The 22,949-nt window shown below is 35.0% G+C and overlaps 1 protein-coding gene across 4 annotated transcripts in view; it reads right to left on the bottom strand.

Annotated features, from left to right (window-relative positions):
• LOC144967087 (uncharacterized) overlaps nt 1-22,949 on the bottom strand; it is a 64,225-nt gene that overhangs the window by 26,239 nt on the left and 15,037 nt on the right. For all 4 annotated transcript variants that reach the window (XM_078903912.1, XM_078903913.1, XM_078903914.1 and 1 more), the window contains 6 exons: nt 22,276-22,427; nt 21,658-21,810; nt 20,021-20,171; nt 19,721-19,788; nt 18,465-18,635; nt 394-15,645 (listed from right to left, as the gene is read on the bottom strand). In XM_078903912.1, the coding sequence (XP_078760038.1) occupies nt 394-15,645; nt 18,465-18,635; nt 19,721-19,788; nt 20,021-20,171; nt 21,658-21,810; nt 22,276-22,427 (15,947 nt within the window). The remainder of the gene's footprint in view (nt 1-393; nt 15,646-18,464; nt 18,636-19,720; nt 19,789-20,020; nt 20,172-21,657; nt 21,811-22,275; nt 22,428-22,949) is intronic.

The following is a 22,949-nucleotide window of genomic DNA, read 5'->3' as shown; positions in this document are numbered from 1 at the left end:
ATTGTGGGTTATTTTTTTTTTCCCTTTACATTTAATTTCTGTTTTGTTTTTGTTTTTTTTAAATCACATATTCAGATTTTTTTCTTTTTTGATATGTAATATTGGCATACAGAGTCAATTTAAATGAAGAAAAAAAGATGAAAAATAAGTTGGGTTTTTTCCCCCACAAAATGTCATATATTGATATTTAAGACATCTTCTCTGGAGAAGCTTATTTTACAACTGCCATAAAAGAAATTGTAATTGGAAGAATAATCTTTAAATCATCTTTCTTGATGAGTGAATAAAAAAATCAAAGGGTGTCAAATTTAACTCAAAATAAAATAAAGGCAAAAAAATAATTAAATAAATTTAAAACAAAAACAAAAACAAAACATGAACCTCCTTTCTTACATCTTGTTGAGAGAAGCCTTGTAACTGATTTGACGGAGGATGAGACGAATGGAGCATCAAGCTAGTTTCAGATTCAATAAATTCATGCTGATGTTCCATGACAGGAGGGGTAGATGAACACACTGGGATGCTTGAAACTTTTTGCATGATGTCGGAATGAAATTCTGATGGTATAGAAACAGAACTTGCAGATAGTTGTTCAGAAGATGAGTTGAATTCTGCAAGACGTTGTTTTAGTTCTTCAACATTTGCCTTGGATGATTCTAGCTTCTTATTGATGGATGCAATTTTAGCATCTTTCTTTTTCATCGCAACCTGCTGGGCGTTCAATTTCTTTGATAATTCAGTTAAATCTGTTTGATGAGTGCTGCTTGCCATGGACATGTTGTTCAGCTTTTCTTCCAATGAATTTTTTTCTAACCTTAGCTGTTCAAGCTCGTGATGCTGCTGAGTAATATCAAACTGTAGTGCATCAATTTTATGCTGCATTTCCTCTTTTTGACTTGACACTAGCTTTAGATCCTGAGTTAGTTCAGAAAGATGCAAGTCTTTTGATTTTGAAACATCAAAAACCGACGACACTTCTTTCTTCAAAGTTTCCAGCTGACTGGATAGTGAAACAATTTCTTCTGTTTTATTTTCAACTTCTGATCTCAGACTTGCAACTTCTGTCTCCAGCTTTTTACACTTGTTCTGCTCATCTGTCAGATACATATGATGGGTTTGATTTGTATTGTCTCTCTCTGCTAATTGTAGACGTAAACTTGAGATTTCAGTTTCTTGGGAACTAATGGTATTCTGTCTCTCTTTAATTTCCATCTCATATGATTCTAGTTTGGATATATACCCATTGATATTCAAGTCATTTGTTTGCACGTGGTTTTCAAGTTCAGAATTGTGTGATTTGAGATAATCATTTTCCTCTTGTAGTTGCAACAACTGCTTTTCAAGTTGACAAATCTGATCTTTTTGCTGCTCTGATAATTTTGCAGATTCTTCTTTCTCAGCAAATTGCAATTTTATGACTGAAAGTTCTTCCTCATAACTCTGAATCTGCTGTGTTGTGAATTGGCGCTCTGTCATAATTTGATGTTCCAAAGACTGAAGTGATTCCTTATTAGCAGTCAATTCATTTTGCAGCGAAATAAATGACTCCTCTTGATCGCTTGCCCATTTTGCCTTCTCCCTCATAATGCCGATTTCTTTCTCTAGCTGGGAGATGACTTGAACTTTTGCCTCCAAGTCCTTTTCAATAACAATCATATCTTCCTTCAACTTTCTGACATTTTCCTCACTGCCCATCACTTTGTGATGCATTTGTTCTCGTTCATGTGCATTCTTGTCAGCCAATTCACTGTAATGTACTAATTTCTCATTCAATTGAGAAGAACTTTCAATGAGCTGGCCATTTTCATGCTTTAACTTTTCAATTTCATTTTGCAGTAGTTTCTTTTCATTTTCTGAGTGCCCTGAAATTGCTTTCTCTTGCTCCAGATTGTTTTTCAACATTGTGGTTTCTGTGACCATTTGCTGAGAAAATTCATGATGCAAAGCTAGATTGTCTTGTTTCATTTGGGCTATTACTGCACTTTGTTGATTTAGATCTTGATACAACCTGTCATTTTCCATTTGCTTTTGATTAAGAAATGCCTGCAGTTGGTCAGTCTGCTTTTGAGAATTGTGGTTTTGTTCTTGTGCTCTCACTAGGTCACCCTCGAGCTTCTCGTGTAAGACTGCTAGTTCATCATGCTGGGCTGATAATGAAGAGAGTTTACTTTCTTTGGTCTTTAACATTGACCTCAAATCATTGACTTTTTCTAACAGCTCATCACGCTCATTGTATATGGCTTTTGTTTGATTGTCTGTTTCTTCTTTAGAGTTTTGAATCTCTGCTTTAAATGATTCAGCCAGGGATTCAAGACCTTGAACTTTATTTTGGTAAAATTCTATCTCTTTTGACAGGTCTTGCTCAGTTTGCCTCATACTATTCATGTCTTTTTCTGCACCGGAAAGTTTGTTGGAAAGCTCTTCAACTTTAGAAGAATTAGACTGTTCAATGTCACTCAATCTTAATTCAAGCTGGCTAATGTATTCTCCTGCTTGTTTCTGATATGATTGTAGTTGGATACACTCATCAGTGGAGGCCTTTAGATTAATCGCCATTGCTTCTTTTTCCTCTTGTAATTGACTTAACTGATTTCGACCAGCTTCACTGTCCAATATTAACTGTTGATGGGCTGTTTTCAAATTATTTAACTGCTCCAGCAACAAATCCTCGTTTTCATTCAAATCATCTTTCTCTTTCTGCAACTTTTTGACAACAATGCTAGACTCCCTCAAAAGAGTTTGTAAGTCTTCCTTCTCTGAATTAGAAACCATCTGGTTCATTTGCAATTTCAAAGAGTCATGCTGTTCGTCCAAAATTGCTTTGGCATTGACCACTTTTTCTAATTGATCATATGTATTTTTCCAAGCCTCCTTCAGAGGATCAACCTCTGACTTGAGCATCTTAATCATTTCCTTGCTCTCCTCCAATTCTCCTTGTAGTGTTTGCTTTATCCTGTCACTTTCATCTAACCAAGCTTCCACTTCAACCAATTTTTTTTCTGCAGCAACCTTCTCCTCCACAGTAAGCCTGACAGATTCTGCTGTTGAATATAGTAGATCCTCCCCTACAAGCTGTTCAACCATCTGAGTGTTAACCAAATCTTTAATGTCAAAAATACAATTCTCAAGGGCTCTTTTATCTCTCACTAGAAAATGAATCTCTTCTTGAGCATCTTCAATATCATGGCGAATATTCAAATTCTCTTCCTGCAGACCATCATACTTGATTTCCAGCTCTCTCAAGTTTGCCTCTGATGAATCTCTAGCAAATTCACTTTGACGCAGCTTATCATATAAATCATGTACATCATCCGTGAACAAGGTGGATCTACTGTCAGAGTGTGATGTGTGTGAGAGAGTTTTGTCTCCACTATCTGCCACTGAATCAACACTGGGTGCTACATGTAGCTTATCTTGTTCTGAATGCTGTTGAAGTTTTTTATTAGCTACGAGTAACAGTGCATCTTTTTTCTTGACAGATCTTTTAAGTTTTAACACTTCTCCCTTTAGTTTCTCCACATTTCCATCTTCGAGAGGTGCACCATCCTCTGAACCTTCTTGAACAAAAGAAGCATTTGATGATGCTAAGCTTTCATTCTGATTTTTGGCAAATGAGGAATCTAAATCAGTTTGACCCTTTTGTGAGCTTAACCGTTTTGTCAATACAGCAATTTTTGCATCTTTCTTCTTCAGACTTTTCTGGAGTTCAGACACTTTAGCAATACCAGAGTCATTTTCAGATTTCAATTTTTCCAGTTCGGCCGACAAATGCCCAATTCTAGAACTATTTTCATCCTGTGTTCCATACATTTCCTTCATGACACTCTCCATCACGCTTATCTTATTATCTTTTTCCTCTAGTTCTAACTTCATTTCTCTTGTCAGCTTTTCAAGTTGATCCAGTTTCTCATTGTCAACAGTTGCTGTTGACTCAACTTTGGTGTTGTCAAGAGTTTTGTTTCCACTCTGTGAATCTTCATTTTCCTCTACTTGAGGGTGAGCTGCTATCATTTTCTCCTTCTCAGATTCGATCCTTTGCAATTCATTTTCTAAGTGAGCCTTTTCATCAGCATATGCCTGAATTTGATTCTGAAATTCCTGTTGATTAGCACCAATATAGTCTTGTAATTGCTGAATGTAAGCATTACTCTCTTGCAGTGATGTTTCTTTGTCACAAAGGCTTTGGTAGTAAGCATTAGCAGCTTCCTGCAACGTTTGATATCTTTCTTCTAACTCTGAAATTGTGTTCACATAGGTTGTATTCAAATTTGTAGCTTCTCGAAGTTTGTAATTGGCATCTTCAAGTCTATGAGAAAAGTCATCAACCATTGATTGTGCTGTAGTTTCAATATTCTTTGAAGCATTATCTAAAGTGACAGGCTCTTGAGATTTTTCTAGCTGTTCCAGTTTATTTTTATAACCCTCAGATGACTCTTTCCAAAGCAGCTCAGATTCAAAAAATTGTGTTTGCAGTCGCATGATTTCTTTATCTTTTTCCAAAAGAAATTCTTTAAATGCATCTTTTTCAATGACAGCACTTTGATATTGGCCAACAAGTTGTCTGAATGATCTATCTTCCGGAGTCAAAGTGGATGGGTCCTGCTGATCATCTGCCCACACCATGCTCATGAAGGGGTCTCCTTCATACTTAGCTGAGTCAAGTTGTTGACTGTCTTTAATTTTAACAGGCGAATCATCTGTAGATGCACCCCCCTCCCCGGGTTGCTTTGCTTGTTTTGCAATCTTCTTTGCTTTCAAGTGAAGTCCTTGAATTACTTTATCCTTTTTCTTGACTGTTTTTTCCAATTCTTCACGCATTGCAACTTCTTTTTCTCTCTGTTCTTCTAACCTTGACAAGGACGACTTCAATGAATTCAGCTCTGATTTCAAACTTTGGGATTCCTCTTTCCAGATAGTGACTTCATCATCAAGAAGATTTCTCTCGCCCATTACTTGCCCTGAGCTTGTGGAATGAGGAAGCTGTGCCTGAAGTTGTGGCTGAGTCTCCATCTCAACAAAGTCATCAACAGGAACCTGTGGAACACATGTCTGCAAAGGTTGCAAAGCTGCCTCCACCATGACATTATCCATAACAGAACACATATTCAACATAGGAGAAGAAATTAAAGGGGTGAAATCAGAATGAACAGAATCGGCAGGAAGACTGGGTGAAAGAAAATCAGAGGAAATGTGTGTTGCGTGTATTGTTGTTTCTACTATGGACTCATTAACACCATCTTCACATAAAGAGCTTTGTTTTTGAGTCTTCAAATCATCAATCAAAATATTTTTGTTCACTAGTTCAGCCTTTGAATCAACAAGTTCTTGTTTGAGATCAACAGCTTCAACAGCCAAAGACTCTGATTTCTTGGTAATAATATCTAATTCTTCCAACAGCATTGTAACTTGTAACTCTAATTCAGCCTTCTTGTTGGTCAACTCATCCCTTTCAGCCCTTGCCTCCTCGATTGACTTTTCTATCTGCTCACAAAGCTGCAATCTCTCAGCTTCAACTGCCTCTTTTCCTTCTCTAAACATTTCGACTTGTTGAACAACATCTTCGTATTTAGATTCAACCTCCTGAATCACATTTTTGTACTCATTTATTTCCCTCTCTCTGAGCTCCTTCTCCATATCTAGGTTTGTTTCATAATTTTCCTTCTCCTCCAAGATCATTTGGAAGTTGCTGGTTAACTGGGCATGAGAATCTTTCAATTCCTCTAATTGAGACCTCAATTGGTTTGACACATCCAAATGGTTGTCACATTCCCCTGTAAGTTTCTCTAATTTTATTTCATACTTTTTCATTAATCCATCTGAGTTCATCTTGATATTATTGATTTCTGACTCCAAACTTTCACTTTTCACTTCATAGCCTTGAAGAAGGGAGACCATCAGCTCTTTCTCTTGTTGTACTCGATCTTTTTCTACCGCCATGAACTGCAAAGATTGCTTGAGGTTTTCAATATCAGCCTTAAATGTCGTTTTTACATCCTCAAATTCATCAAAACTTGATTCTTTCTCTTGCATTTCTAAACGTAAAGCATTCATTTCTTCATTAAGAATTGTCACCTCATCTTGTAAAGATTTGCACATTTCACGAGCTTTCTGCAAATCAGCCTCAGCTGCCTCTTTTTCAAGTGCACCCTCCTCCAGAAGGCTTTTTAGCTTCTCTTGTTCCGTTTCACAAGACATTTTTTCACTAGTTAAATTCTCAAAATCCACTATCAACAACTTCCTCTTCTCTACCTCATTCTCGTATAATTTGCTAAGCTTGTCATTTTCATTGTTGATTGCCTCCAGTTGACTTTTCAAGTCTGTATTTGAGCTTGATAGAATCATCATCTCTTCTCTCAGTGACTCAAGTGTTGTGTTATGTTGTGAAGTTAAATCCTCTTGTTTCTGTCTGTCATCTTGCCTCAGATTTTCTAACAGTTGGAATTGCTCTTTTGCCGAGTTCATGTCCTCCTGTAGGTCTCCACATCTATTTCTTTCAATTTCTAAAAGATTTAATGTTTCCTGTAACTTTTTACTGGTTTGACTGCCTTCGTTTTTTAATTCTTCTATTTCTTTTTGTAATGCAGCATTTTGATTAGCCAATGATTCTTTGCCTGACTTGACGGCTGTTTCCTCACTATGATTCTTGGATAGCAAATCATCTCTTTCTTTGCTTAGCTCAGATACTTGATTCAAGACTTGATTTTTGTCCTTTAACAAAGTTTCAGCAAGTTCATTTTTCTCAACGAGTTGTTTCTCAACAATGCCAACCTTTTCTAACAGTGCTAATTCAATTTTTTCAAAATGTTCCCTCATTTCGAAATTGACTGCTTCCATGTCTCTAAGTTTAGACTTGCCTTGCTTCATTAAGACAGATGCCACAGCCTCTGATGACAATGCTTTTTCCGTGACATCTTCGTTTAAATCCGAAATCAATTTCAATTGAGCTTCCTTATCTAGCAACTGCGAATGTTCATCATCTACTAATTCTTTTATTTTAACTATTTCCTCCTGAAGGGTTTTCACCTGACTTTTACACATTTCAAGTTCCTCTAACTTTGCCTTTAAATTGACGACAGTAATCTTAATATCTTCCTCTGAATTTCCTTCAAATATATCTATCTCTCCTCTCAGTTCAGCAAAGGACATTTTCATTTCCTCCAACTCAAGTTGGGCAATTGACAATATTTTGTCTTTTTCAGACATTTCTTTCTTGAGATCATTCAGCTCTTTACTCTTGAACTCGGATATCTGTTGTAAGAAATCGTATTCCTTACTAATGGTTTCAAATTCCTCACACACTTCAGCATTTCTCTCCTTCATGTTTTGTAATTCTTTTTCCATCTGCTCTCTGTCATTATTATTTTGCAAGAATCCATCTGACAATGTTTGTAATTCAGTACTCAAATTGTCAATAACTAATGATTGTCTTTTTTGCTCTTCTTCTGAATTTTCCACCAGCTCCCAATTCTCTTTGACCTGCTGCTTAAGAAAATGAATTTCGTCTTTTAGACTGCATTGCTTTTGTGAAGCATCTGTTAATTCTGAGGATAATGACTTCTGGCATGTAATGCTATCTTGGACCGTGGATTTTGATGAATCAACAGAGGATTTTAAATAATCTATCGTGACTCTCAGTATATCTAAATCAGACTTAAATGATTCCTTCTCTTTTGTTTCTTTTTCAAATGTTTTTTGGGTCACTTCAAGTTTCTGTTTGAGTTCTTGGGATTCTTTCACTGATGACAACATATCATCCTTTATTTTGTCGCAGAGAGATCTATATTGGCAGCTTTCTGCTTTGAATGTGTCTAAATCTGTTGACAAGGACTGGTATGTTAATGAATTTTGCTCAACCTTTCCTGCAATGTCATGTATGCTACTGACAATACTTTTGTTCTCCTCTTTGAAGCTAGCCATGTCCTTTTTAACATTTTCATGTAAACTCTGGTAGACAACAATATTTGACTTGATTTTATCTATTTCTTCTTTTCTTCTAGATACTGCCACATGAAGATTTTCAGTCTGTTTTGTAAAATTCTCTTCAAGATATTGGCGTTCTTTGGTCATTTTATGAAAATTATTTCTGATCTCTCTTAAATTTTTCTGCAATTTAGAGTTTTTGGTTCTTTCTTCAAATAGTGCTGTGTTCACTCGCTCTAAATTATGCGTCAGAGTTTGATCATTAATCTGCTTCTCCTCTTTCACAATATCACATATGACTCGCAATTCATTGCTTGAATCTCTCAAATTTACCAGCTCTTTTTCATTGAACTCTTTTGCCTGTAGAAGAATGGAAACTTCTTGCTGCAAATCTCTGATTATGGTTTCTTTTCGTGTTATTTCAGAAATTGACTCTCCAAACTCACTTTGCACCGTTTCCACATGCTGATGTGATGATTTCAGCTGCATTTGAAGTTCATCAATCCTGTGGTCTTTTTCTCTGTGCTTTGCCTCTAGGTGTGAAATGCGTTTTTCCGAATCAATTACAGAAGATCTGTGTTCCTGACATGAATGTTTCATATCCTTTATGTCAGTCGAGAGGTTCTCATAATCTTGATAAACGCTATTGTATTGAACTTGCAAATCACTCAGCTGATTGTCTTTGCTTTCTAGTTGCTGCTCAATTTCGAAAATTTGCTGATATAGCCTTTTTGCTTCATGCTCTGCTTGTTCTAGAATATGCCGTTCTTTCTCCTTTCTGGTTGCCTTTTCAAGAATCAAGTCTTTTTCCAAACAAGCCACTTTTTCTTGTTCAAATTTTAGCTTTTTCTCCATCTCTTCAGACTTGGCATAAAATTTCTTTTTCTCTATATCCCATTCTTCTGAGAGAGAAGATATGTGTTGTTTCAGTGAATTTCTATCTGACTCTATTTGGCCAATTTCTAATTTGTGCTCTTTTGACAAATGTAACTGACGTTTCTCTAATGATAAGTACTGGGCCGTCAATGAGATCAAATGATCATTTGCTTCCACAGATGAGGACTCCAACATAGCATACTTAGTGGTCATCTCTTGAATTTCCCTTTCTTTTAAAAATAATTCTTCTTTTAAATCACTCATTTTCCCTGACAGGTTATTCACCATAGTTCCATTATCACGATTTTCTTCTTCCAGTAGTCTCATCTTTTCTGAGTAATCTTGTTCAATGCTTTCGAACTTTTCAGAGAGAGTAGAAAATTCTGCTTGCTTTTCTTTCAACATATTATCATTGCTCGTTTTTTCAGATTGAAGCCTGAACACCTCTTGTGTCTTTTCTACCAACTCTTCTTGTAGACTACACAATTTACAATCTGTGACATTATTTTCAATTTCTTTTTCTTTCAACGCCTCATTCACAGCCTGTAACTCTTGTTCAAACTCAATTATTTGGGACTGCATTTCTAAAATTGTTGTCTGATATTTTGTCTGATAACTCTGGTGCTGAGATTCTTTCAACTCCAGTTCCGACGAAATTTCTTCTAAACTGGATTTCAAGCTCACTATTTCTGTCTCTAAGAGTTCTATGCTCTGTTTCTCTTTTGTTTCTTCGAGTTCCTTTTCTTTCATTTCTTCAATCTTCCTATTCAGTTCATCAACTTCTCGAGTTTTGAGAGCCAAAGAATTATCCAAGGAACATATATTTTCAGACTGTTCTGAAAGCTCTCCTTCTCTCTTGTCCAGGGCTTTATACAATTCTGTAACAGATTCCTCTGCTTTTATCTTCTCATCCAAGACTTCTTGAAATAGTTTAGATTTTTCCTCCAACTCTTCTCTGAGCGAAGATATAGTTGTCAATGAATTTTCACACTCTTCAGTCAATGAATCAATCCTTTTCCTGTAATCTTCAAAGAGATTCTTTGAAACTGCGGCAACTGATAAGAGAGAATGTTCTGTGGCTTGCTGCTTCAAAGAATCCTCTTGCAATACAGTAATAACAGCAGCCTGCTGTGAAATAAAAGAATTCAAAGTTTCTATTGTGTCATGAAGTTTATTTGAAACTTCGACCAAATTGTGATCAACAGTAGATTTCTCTCGCTCTACGAGTGTCTTTTCTTCTTCTAATTTCGAGATTTGACATGTCAAATCCAAGTTTTCTTCTTCCAATTTCAATGATTTTTTCCTTTCTTCTTCAGACAATATTATGCTCATTTCAATCTTGTCTTTAAGTTCCCTATTTTCCTCTTTTATTGAACTAGTTTCTACAATTAGAATCTGGTTTTCAGAAGATTTTTCGGCTAAACTAAATTCAAGATCACGAATCAAAAGCTTATTTTCTTCTTCTGATTTTTCTTTCTCTTTGGATAATGATTCCAGTTTTTCTTGTAAAGCATTTGCAGTATTCCTCATTGATTCTGAAATCGTAACTTTGTCTGCCTCGGCTACTTGAAGATTTTCAGTTAATACCTTTAATTTGTCATTCATCGATTCAATAGAAGCTGATTTTGATGACTCCAGTTGCTTCAAATCATCTTGTAAATCTTGCACTTCTTTGACTCTTGATTCAAGTTGGGACATCAAAAGGTGAACTTCTGCTTGCAAATCTTCAAGGGCGGTTTTTCTCTCAGTGACCAATTTTTGCTTTTCTTTTTCAGCATTTTCTTTTTCCAACACAATGCATCCTTCTTTCTCAACCAAAGTTGATGCTAATTGTTGTTTCTCAGCCTGAACAGAATCAATCTCTAGAGTTAGTTTCCTTATGAGCTCTTCAAATGATTTGATTTTATTGTCTTGCAACTTATGGATCTCTTGGTGTTGAGAAAGCTGAGTTAGCAGGTGACTATTTTCTTTATTTAATTTATCTAACTCCAACTTCGAGTTTTCAGCTGTTTCTATCAATGAAGAATTTTTAGCTTGGACACTATTGAGTAATTCTATCGTTTCATCCAAAGAATTGTTGACAAGGCGTTTCTCTTCTTCAATTTTTGAGCACAAATTTTCAGCCTTTGCAAGAGATGATTTTGCCTCAGCAACTGTAGCCCTCTCTTCTTCATACAATAAGGTAAGCTTTGAGTTTTCATTTGTGACCTTGGTAAATTCTGATTGTACGATAAGAAGGTCCTTCTCTTTTTCTTTCATTTCTCTTGAGAGCATGTCTAGTGCCTGAGATGTGTCTTCCTTAGATTTGTTTAGTAAGCCGATTTCTTTATTTCTTTCATCTAATTCAATTTGCATTTCATTAATCTGCTTTTCAAGATTAACAATGTCATTTTGCTTCCCTTCCAGATCAACTCTTGATGTGACAATGTGTTCTTCCAAGCCAGATTTTTCGAGTTTATATGTTTCAAATATATGTTCCAGGTCATTTAGCTGATATTGCAGACCAGAGACAATATTATTCAGCTCGGAATTCCTATTGATTGAATCTCTGAGGCACTGCTCCTTCTCTGCCATTTTCATTTGATTTTCGTCCTTCAAGACAGCTATTTCAGTTTTTATATGAGATTTCTCTTCTTTTTCAGCATCAAGACATTTCTGCATATAATCTTCTCTTAAGTACAAGTTGGATATAACAGACTGTTGAGAGTCCATCTCTAAAGACAGCTTAGTAACCTGTTCAATAAGTAGATTTGCCTTTGCATCTTTGTCTAAGCCAATATGTTGCAATTGCTCGGTCATCTCTGTTAATCTGACAATTTCTTTGCCTTGTTTCATTGTATCCTTTTCTGCCTTGTTCAAAGATTCCTCCAACTCTTGATATTTTCTTGACTTTTCATCAAGCTGTGAGGAAATGTCACTTATTTTATTCTCTAAACTACTGACAACCAGATCTTTTTCATTTAATGCAGAGTTCACCTTATCCAGTTCTTCTTGCTGAGAGATAATTTTGGATGTTGCATCTTCGAGTTCGGATGCCAAAGTGTCTCGTTTTGATCTGATATCATCAATTTCATCTGAAAGTTTGTCACTATGATTTTGAATTTCTGCAATTTGCAGCTGTGCATCGTTCTTGGCAATTTCATCCAATTTTAAATGTTCATTCAGCTCAGAACAACGTGTATTCAATGAACTAATGTGGCTGTTTAACTTTTCAATTTCCTGATTTGAGGACTCAAGGTCAGCTTGTAAACTATTGATTAAAGAATTACTTGATTCGGAGGCAGACTTTAACTTTTCATTCAACGACACATTCGTCATTTCTTTGTCAGCAACACAAGCTTTTAATCTATTCAATTCATCATTTAAACTTTCAAGTATATTAGCTTCTTTCTCTTTCATTGTTTCAATCTCAACCTCTAAAGAATTGCAAAGCTTTGTCTTATGATCTAATTGTTCAGAACGGATTTGAAGCTCCTCGATTTTCTCCTTCATTATGTGTTCATTCTTCTTAAAGCTTTGACGGGCTGTGTCAACATATGATTCGATGGACTTCAACAAATTATCAACAGATGAAGAATGGATATCTACATGTGGAATAGGGTTGACCAATTGAAGCTCTATAAAAGAACTGTAAATACTATAAAGGTTTGACTTAACATTTGATATAATATTTTCTTTCTCCGAAACTTTCTCCTCACATTCAACTTTCATACTTTCAACCATAATAACTCCTTTATCACATTTGTCAAGTAAGGCACTATTTTCTGAGGACAACTTAACCAATTTCTCCTCAAGATGAGAAATATTTTCTATGGCATTATTGTTAGTACTGACTAGATTTGCATGCATAATTTTTAAAGATTGTATACTGTCCTTTAAAGATGCATTCTCTTCGTCTAACAGTTGAATTTTTTCCTCCTGAGAGACTAATTTTTTCTGGCAAGTTCCCAATTCTGTTTGGAGTTGTGATTGTTGGTCCCTTAAAAGGTTTGTGTCTTGATCTGATGACATCAACTTCATTGAGAGCTCTGCATTCATCTTCTCATGAACTTCAATGTTTTTTGCTATATTCTCCTTTTCTAGAATGACAGCTGAGTGCGATTCCTTCAAATCAATTTTATCTTTTTTAATAATTTCATGTTGTTCATTCAACATAAGAAGCTCTTTCTCCAGAGTATTATATTTTTGGGCGAGGTGTTCTAAATCCTTGGATTTTTCTGAAAGCATGAGTTCCACCTCTTCTTCCTTCGTTTGTAACTGTTCTCTCAAAAGTACCACCTCTTTGGTATTGTTTTCTTTTTCTGACCTAAGTAGTGACAGCTCAGCATTTTTCTGGTTAACATTTTCCTGAAGATCATGGATGTTTTCTTTTAAGGATGAAATTTCACTCTGATAGGTATTCACTTCTTGCTCTAAAAGTGATACCTTTGCTTCAAAACTGCCCTTTACCTCAGCATTACTTTCTCTCAGTTCTGATAATTCTTTCTGATGCAATTCATTTGTCGTTGAGAATGTCATTTCCATATGACGATGCTCTGCCTCTAAGTCTTTTATTTCATTAGTCAGTCTACCAACTTCCTTTTGAGTATTATGCAGTTCTTTTTCTTTTGTTTCAACAAGTTTGCTGTTTTCTATTTCAATGGATTCTACTTGAACACGATATTTTTCCAGCTCTGCTTGTAATTCAACCTTTTCAGACTCCAATGACTCTGACTTCATCTTCAAATCAACATTATCTTTTTGGAGTGAAGCTTTTTCAACAGACAAACTATCAATTTCCTGCCTTCCAGCCAATACATCTGACAACAATTCATTGCATCTTGAATCTCTTTCCTTTATTTTGTCTTGTAGATTACATTCGTTAAGAGACAATTCATCTATTTCAGAATATTTAGCTTTCAGCTGTGTTTCAAATTCAAGAACTTGTTGATTCAGAGATTCTATATTTTTAAGAGATTTCTTTTCAAAACTGTCATACTTCTCTTGTAGTGATTTCAAAGACTCTTTCAAACTGGACGATTCTCTTTCGTTGTCCACAAGCTGTATTTTCAACTCTTCAGATTGAGTGGTAGCTAATCTGAGGTTAGTTTCAGAATGTTCTAAGCGATCTTGCAAATCTATCAACTGTTTAGTTGCATGCTCATTGCTCAACTCTAAACGTTCACATTGTGACAAATTAAATAACAACTGCTCATGCTCTTGATCAAATTTCTTTTGCAAATAGTCGATCTGATCTGACAACTCTGCATGCTTCTCTTTTGAAGAGGATTCTAAAGAAGACATTTTGGAGGAAAGATCAGATAAATCTTGCTCTTTATCTGCTAAAGTTTGTGTTAATGTATCACAATGATCAGACAGAGATTGTGCATGCAAAGTTGTCTCATGAAGGGATGAAGTGAGTGTTTCAACAGAGGTTTGTAATGCATGCTTGTCTTGCTGGACAGAGTCAAAAGAAGTTTGAAGTTTAGATAGATCCTGTAATGTAAGCTGATTAGTTTCATATAAATCCCTCACCTTCTGATCCGCTTGAGCTTGAGTCTTTTGCAGGCTGACAAGGGCAGATTGCAAGCTGACAGCACGATGGTCTACTTCTCCCAAATCACTCTCCAGAATAGCAAGTTGTGTATCTTTCTCAGCACAGCTGCTTCGAGACACCTTCACTTCTGCTTCCAAACTGACTAGTTGTCGCTCAAGAGAGTTGACCAGCTCCTCGTTAGTTTCTTTTTCTTGTCGAAGTTGAGAGATAACTTGTTGTGTTTGTAAAGAGTCTTCTTCCAAAGATTCCGAAATTGCAACCAACTTTTGTTGATACTCCTCCACTTTGATTTTGAGTGAATCATTCATTTCTTTGAACTCTATGACTTGGGAAGTCGAATTTTCCAAGTCATTTGAAATAGAAATAACTTGTTCCTGTAGTTTGTCGCACTTAAGATTCAATTCATCCATCTCCAAATTTTTAGACTGTAAGGTAGACTCGTGTTCATTCAACTTGTTTTTTGTTGATTCTAATTCACTTTGGGAATCTCTTAAAACATCCATGGAATTATTTTTATCTTTTTCGAACAGTTCTAATTGTTCATCTTTCTCAATGATACTCTTTTTTAAATGCGAAATATCTTCCTCATGACTAGAAATTTTAGCACACAAATCTGAATTCAACAACTTTTCTGAATCCACCTTTTCCTCCATAAAATGAAATTTCTTTAAAGCATCATCAAGTTCAATTTGAACATTTTCACTTGAAGTTTTTGAAATAGAAAGCTCATCACGCACATTCTTCAACTCACTTTCTTTTTCAACAAGAGAACAATTGAGATCATTAATTACAGACTCCTTGTTGTTGACATCTTTCTGAAAAGATGACACCTCAGCCTCCAGATCAGATATTTGTGTCAGTAAAGCTTCCATCTTTCCCTCAAATTCCTTTCCTTTCACTGTCTGACCTTCTCTCGAAACATCGAGTTCTCTCGTCAATTTTTTCACTAAAAGCTCCTGTTCTGAACAGTGATCTCTACTTTCCTCAAATGAATTCCTCAAAGCTGAAACTTCCTCATTTGCAGCTGTTAAGTCATCTAAAGCTCTCTGCAACGAGTCTGATTTTTCTGAAATCTCTTTGTCTAGTATATCATTTTTGTTCCGCAATTTGTCAATCTCTGCACCCATTTCCTCTTTTACAGACTTTATTTCCTGGACTGACACATCTAATTCAGACTGAATATTACCAACTTCAGTTTTCAGCCGTCCTATTTCTTTCTCTGCATCATTTTTCACAATGTTTATGTTTTCAATATCACACTGTAGAGTCTCTGCTTTTTTCATACTTTCATCCATTTTCTCGTCAAGGCAATCCTGTAAAAAAGATATTGTTTTTATGACACAAAGCTGTGGGCAAGTATTTTTAGAAAAAGCATGCCATTTCAATAGTTAAAATAGACATGAAACGTTGAGTGCATTAAAGCCACAAAAGCTCTTATAAAGCACTTGAGTGAATTGCTTCCCTACAAGTCTCATTTGAGTAAATATGTGATAGTCTGTGAAATTCTAAGATTTGTACAAATAAAATTGTTGCGATACAATTTCAATCCAATGTGAGATCAGATGCTGATTTTGAGTTCTCTATTATTTAACGTTCTATGAAAAATAACTACATCCTTGATTGGAAATCTATTCCGAGCTGCTGCTCTAAGTTAACGAGTAATCTCCATTTTCATTGATGGTGATCACGCCAACTGTTCATTAAAAATGGCTGTCCCAATGAACAATTATCAAAGTGAGAATTATTGTGCCAAATGATAAGATTCAGAACATTCTAACTTTTTCTTTCAAATTTTTCAAATTTTGCAAATCTTGCTTAAATTATTCTAAAATAAGATAATAATGAAAAAGATAGGTCTTGTCAAATGATAGGATCAGCTAGTCTATGATCATAAACAACATGAGATGTATGCAGTTTTCCTTATCAGAAGTTATTTGTCTATTTGTCAAATGAGAGATGCTCGAATCTTCTTTGATGAGGAAAATGCATATTTATGAGTCCCAATAATACGATTTTGATCATGATACTTTCGAAAATAAACTTTACGTGCATGGGTTCAAAAGCAAAATGAAATTTGCTTGCATTATCTTATCTACTGTGGTTTAAAAAAAAAAGAAGAAAAATTTTTTTAATGGATCTTAAAAATTGAAAAAATTGAATTCAAAACGTTTTTTCAATCAAAATGTAAATCTTGATGCCTCAACATCTAGAATTTTTAAAACTTTATTTCAATGCTTGGCCACAAAAAAATGTTTTGGGAGTCTGCAGTGCCACCAAACTGTTTCAAGAAGCAAAAACTAAACAAGGCATTTCACATTTTCACTGACACGATATGAATGCCTCTGCCTCATGTATCATTCTCCCAGGCACTTCAAAAGAATCAAAGACCACCACAGCATTTAATCAAATGAGACCAGTATTTCAGTAATCGGGCCAAAAAAGAATACCAAAACCAAGTGCAACCAATAGAGATGAGCGAAAGAAATCTTTACCCATGATGGGAGAGCAAAATAAAGGGAGTAAATGTGACTCGTGTAAATGATACAACACAAAGTTAATGTTTTGGCCTTTTTGGTCAAACAGGCCTGCCTGACTGTTTTAATATATAAATGGGGACGTAGAGTGGAAGTAAATTCTCTATATCACCATCTCAAATCCTTAAATAAACCCTCCCCCTCCCCTATTTCAACTTAATTCATAGTTTCGATTACAGTTTATATTTCATGCCAGTGTCATTCTATCTCACACCCTTGCACACACACACACACACAAACCTGGCTCTTTCTCAGTTTCTCCCCTTCCCCCTCCATCCTCTCCCCGTTTTTTCCTTTGTTGTAAAGTAACTTCATTATTTAAATGTAATAGAATATAATATATTTTTTCTTATCTACGTTTACCTGAAGAAGGCTAAAGAATGAAACATTATTTAGTTTGTGTTGTATCTTTTACATGAGTCATATTTACTCCCTTTATTTCACTCTCCATTTTATTGGCTCATTTAGGCACCTCTAGCTTTTGGTTACTACCCATTATTACAACATTGGCAACCACAATACAAAGCCCAATTCTAACAATCCCTTCATCAGAACCCCCAAAAGAAAGAAATGGAAAGCCACCAATGACAGCCCAAATTTCCAAAATTCAAGACAAAAGCAGAGTTAGACAGGTATAAAGTTAGCATGTAATTTTTAAAAAGATTTTAAAATGTATTAGAGCAAAACAAAATCAGTAGAAGAAATTTTTAAAATATAATTATATTCAAATAAAAGGACAGAGGTTATATTATAAAACATAAATTACACTGTATCACCCCATTAACTGCAGTTCCTATACTTTAAAAAAAATATAATGTTAAACCTTTTTTTAACTGCTATTCTCTCTTCTGATCGAGACCAAATTTCATGCATTCTCAAAAATCTGTTGATAACTGGTGTATTGATTTCAATATAATGTACACGAACCTAAGCATTACTAGAATCGTCTCAGACACACTCCAGCAAGTGTACACTGATATGAAAAGGAACTGACGGAGAACAAGAAAATTACTGCTTTTCTGATTTAAATCTTGAACGGGCCCCTTTGTCCGATACAACCTGAGCAGGCCTAGTATAATTTATCTGAAGGACAATTTTGTCTATGTCATGTTATGACATCACATTGCCCATTTACAACCGAGTCTGTGCTCATTTTCTTTAAGGTGGCATGAAAAGACAATAGTAATTTTTAGTAGTCAAATAGAGGCAGAAGACTGTCACATGAATGAGCTTATCAAATGTTTCTTCTATTGGAATCTGTATTGCTAAAACAGTAAAATGCTAGACTTTGCACAATCTTTGGGCATGTTTTTTCTTCTCCTTCTTCTTTGCCACCCCCTCCCCTGTCCTCACAGTATTGATTGGGTCTATGAATCTCAATACGATCTGGCAGAAAGCAATTTAAACAACCAAGCACCCTTTTGGGAGAGCAAACAACTGTTTCTATTCATTTCGTGATACAGAAACCATGTTAAACTCCAGTCTCATGGAGCTTATGACTCAAAAGGACAATTACTTTTTTTAAAAATACAGATGGAGAAAGATTAAAAAATGGCAAACAATTTTATAAGAATCAATCCCATCAATTTTTTACCAACCTTTTCTGCTTTAAGTTTCATCATTTCCTCAGCTTTAAGTTTCAGCTCTTCAACTGCATTACCAAAGTTGGATTCCACTTCCTCCAATTTCTTTTCCAAGGACTTCATAGATTCATCTTTTTCATTCACGTCAGATTGAGCTGAAGCCAGCATCTCTTCAAGATTCTTCATCTAATGCAAGAGGAAAAAAATTGAGAAGATTGATTTTTATTAAAATGACAACAGTATTTCTGATGAGAGAAACCTAATATTTTAAATATTTCTAGACCCTTTCAGGACCTACCAAAAACCAAATAAAAAAACCCCCAAAAACAAAAAATAGCATACAAAAACCACAGGGTAGTTAAATAGATTAAGGATTAAGAGGCGGCAACCCTTTTCAGGTCATTATAAAATAAGGCAAGAGAGGATAGTTCTGAAAGTTGACCACAGCAGCAATTTACTTCCCGTGTTCAATTTGAGGTCACCATAAGTCTTACATAAAAGATGGCGTGTGATTCCAATCAAAAGGGAAATACTTTTTAAAAAATAAATAAATAAATAAAATTCCCTTTATTCATCCCCAAGGGGAAATTTGTCTTTAGGGTATATTCCAAGGGAAGACTGGAATAACCCAGCCGTCAGCCGCAGAGCAGCACCGCAAAGTGAGCTAGGGTGAGGTGACTTGCTCAAGGCTACACAACGCAGCGGCGGGTGATTGAACTCGGTACCTTTCAGGTAGGAAGCAAAGACCGTACCACTGAGCCGCGCTGCCCCTTAGATGTGACAAAACAGATGCATTCAACTGCAATAACAAGTAATTTGACAGAATGTCATGAAAATATAGCGCAATATCCACTAAACGTGCTCAAAGGGGTCCCAGGCCAATAGCAACACTTAACATGTAGGATGAAACATGACATGACGCCTGTTAGGCGATATTACAATTTTTTTCAGACATAGACAACGCTGTTAACGACCAGCTACTCATTTTACACCTGAGTACGGTGAGAGAATGTGAGTAAAGAGCCTTTTCCAAGGACTCAACTATGCGCCATGCGAGGTTTGAACCCAGGACCTTCCGATCCGAAAGCGAGTGTCATACCACAAGACCACATAGCCGCACAAGATGATGAAAAAGACAAAAATGAAAATGATGATGATGGCGATGATAATGAGAATAAAGGTAATTGTTGACAATCATGATTAAAAGTAAAGTTGAAAAAAAAAAAAAAAAGAAATCTTATGGTCATTGAATTAAAAGTGAGGCAGGGTACCTTTTCCTTCAATTCCTGATGTTCTTTTTCCATATCCTGAACTATGTTGTCTTTGACTGTTTCCAAACCTGCAAAGAAATAGTTGAAAAATATGAACGAGAATTTAATTTTGGGCTTCTGGGTAATTTTTTGTGTCTATCTTTCTCACATGTCTTGAACATTTTAACCAAATATAAAACAAGCAACTACAATAATACCTTGGAATTCCCGCTAACAAGAAAAAAAGTAATATAAAAAAGTGGTCAGCCAACCTAATTTTCTAATTTTAAACTGTGATTTTCAATGAAAGTGATCACTTACCATCTCTCTCATCAATTAATTTAGCCATCTCCATTTCTAGAGCAGCTTTAATGGCACCAAGTTTTTCAACATTTGAAACTGCTTCATTCATCTGCTGTGTAATTTTTTCTTCTTTTTCCAAACTACTCGCCAAATCCTGGTTTAACCCATCCTGATAAAAAAGGAAAAGAAAAAAAATAAAACCAAAATTTAAGGGTGGAAATATGTTAATAAAATATGAAAAAAAAATGAGAAATTTCCTGTATTTGATTTTTTTAAAAAGAGATCCTTATCAACTAAAAGGAACCTACACATGAATTTGTTAGAAATGCATTGTACAGGCGACTGTTAATATACATCATAACATGTAAAAACTTTCTTTGCTTACTGCTTTATTATCAGTTTATTATTTAACACAGTTCACCTCAGCTAATGCTTTAAAGTAATCTGCAACAAGCAAGTATAGATATACTGAAGTTGACGTCACTCCGGTATTTGTTATTGTTTTTTGCCATCCGTGTTTATGAGTAATGCTCACTGAACTGTATTAACCCGACTATAAACGTTCATGGATACACTTAGTTTTGTGTGTTGGTCCGTTATACTTCCAGATGGCAATATTATGAGCTTCTTAGCCAAGCGCATACTATATATATTATCTATATTTGATATCAAAAAAACTGTCTCCTTTTCATTTAATGGTCTGGATTACTTGATTTTAGAAGTTAGCAGCATTTTCAACACTTTTATGTCATTTCCTCACCAAAAGAAAGGAGGATGGGACATAACATACATGACAATAAGACAGATTTAGAGTCCAGTGTCTGCATCACTCTTGGGTCAGCTACCATAGTGTCTAAATCACTCTTGGGTCAGCTTTCTTACAATAATTATAAAAAAAGGGAAAAGTTAATCAAATTGAGTCACAGAATCACGGCAGCACTAACCCCTGCGCCCAGCATAATGTCACTCAAAGCCTCAAAAAGACACCAACACTGGATTGCTGTGACAAAAAAAAATTTAGATACTCAGATACTTCCCTACAATAATACAGAGTGTCCGTAAAGTCTGGACACAGTAAAGTAAAATATTGGAATTGATGGCAATGCAGATTTATTGCATCGAGTTCATGCAAATTTTGTGAAACGCATTGACATTTGCATTGCAAATGATGATGGCGCTCATATTGAAGATATCATTTGAATAAAATAAATAGTGAAAATAAAACTTAATTTTAATTATATACCAAAAATATTCAACTATCCTATGTGTCCAGACTTTATGGACACCTTGTATATTCATTCAGATAGATGATTACCAAGCAAAACAATACCACTCGGGGACAAACCTATTAATATCCTGAAACTTCCTCGGAAAAGAACTCCAGGCTAGAACTGGACAATACCCAGTTGCCTCATTTGAGGACAAGGACAGAAAACTACTTTAAATGGAAACAAATAAAGGGGTTAGAAGCTGTTGCTTGAAGTCCACATCATTTTATAGCATTCACTACAAAAGAAAGGAAGGATTTGTTTACAGACGTTTCTAAGTATTTGTATGGTTTAAGCACTTTTGAACAATGTTGTTTAGGTATTTCTATCCTCCTTTTATTCTTTTTTTTTCATATATACATTTGTCAACAAAAATGTTGCACTTACAATTGTTTTTATATTCTCTTCCTTGGTCTTTTCTAGATCCTGACACAGCGTGCTTAATTCTTCCAATTTCAATTTCAAATCATTTCTCTCACTTTCCACCTTTTCCAAGACATTTCTTGCTTCTTCAAGCGCTACAGCATGACGATCCACTCCCTTTGCAAGGAAAAGACGGGGGAAACGGGGGATTAATTATAAGTCGTCAATTCAGTCAACAAAAAGATAGCCGTTATACTAATGAAAAATAATTTTTTTAAATTTTCAATGGTCCTTAATGTCATTAAATATTTAAAATATAAAAGATAATTAAATCAGACGTTTAAAATATTGCATCAGAATAAAGTACTTTCAAATTGACAATCAAATGATAAAATGATAGTAAAAAATGTACCCAAATATTAAAGAGAAGGAAAGCTGCTACAAAAATGCATCAATAATAGATAAGTTAAATTATCAAATAATTGTGTAAACAAGAATAAAAGAGAAAAACGAACATTAAAAAAAAAAAACTTTGCAAACTTCTTCTTAAAGCGGTAAATAGATTTAATTATTTTAACTTGTGAGAAATTCTGTTCATAAACTGAATGCCAACTTGTCAGCTGGGTAAAACTCAATACTTACAGATTCTTGAGCAACATTGATTTCTTTAAGTCTCTCCTCCAGTTTTTCTTTTTCCTTCACCATATTGCTAAGATCATCTAGGGCTCTTGTTTTATCTTCCATTAATGAATCGACAGTAGTTTGCAGTTCCTCGTTTTGAGCTTTAATTTCATCTGTATAACAGGATTGAGGAAGTAAAATGATAACCTTCTTGCCATTCATTGACAAATGTTATTTAATATTTCAAAGAAGATTGTTTCTTCAATGTGATTATCCCAGGTAAATACTATCTTAAATATCTTTTCTTTTTAAATAACTGATGAGGGTCCTGCGTACAAGTTAATACATTAGACATATCACACACCTGTTAGGTGCTAGAAAATGTTCAAATGAAGACAACACGGCAAGAGACCTCCAAATTTAAAGCTCATCTCCAAAGCATGAGGAATGTGTGAGCAAAAATTCCTTTCTTTTGGGCTAAGTGTCGAGGTGTTAAATCGCTGACTTGAGCTAATGTAAAACCATACTGTTATACCACAGTGACATACAACAGAAAATAAACAAATAATTAAAATATAATATAATAATCCTTTTATGATCCACAATATCTAATTATGCCAATCTCAAAATCATTTTTAAAAAAGCATTCACATATTTTTTTTTCAAATATGTGAAACATCTTTATAAGAGCATAC

Source organism: Berghia stephanieae, chromosome 3 (genome assembly GCF_034508935.2).
Source record: "Berghia stephanieae isolate SIO BIC M18660-M18661 chromosome 3, UCSD_Bste_1.3, whole genome shotgun sequence".
Taxonomy (NCBI): Eukaryota; Metazoa; Mollusca; class Gastropoda; order Nudibranchia; family Aeolidiidae; genus Berghia; species Berghia stephanieae.
The sequence above is the reverse complement of the archived record's forward strand: the minus strand, read 5'-3'. Positions and strand labels throughout refer to the sequence as shown.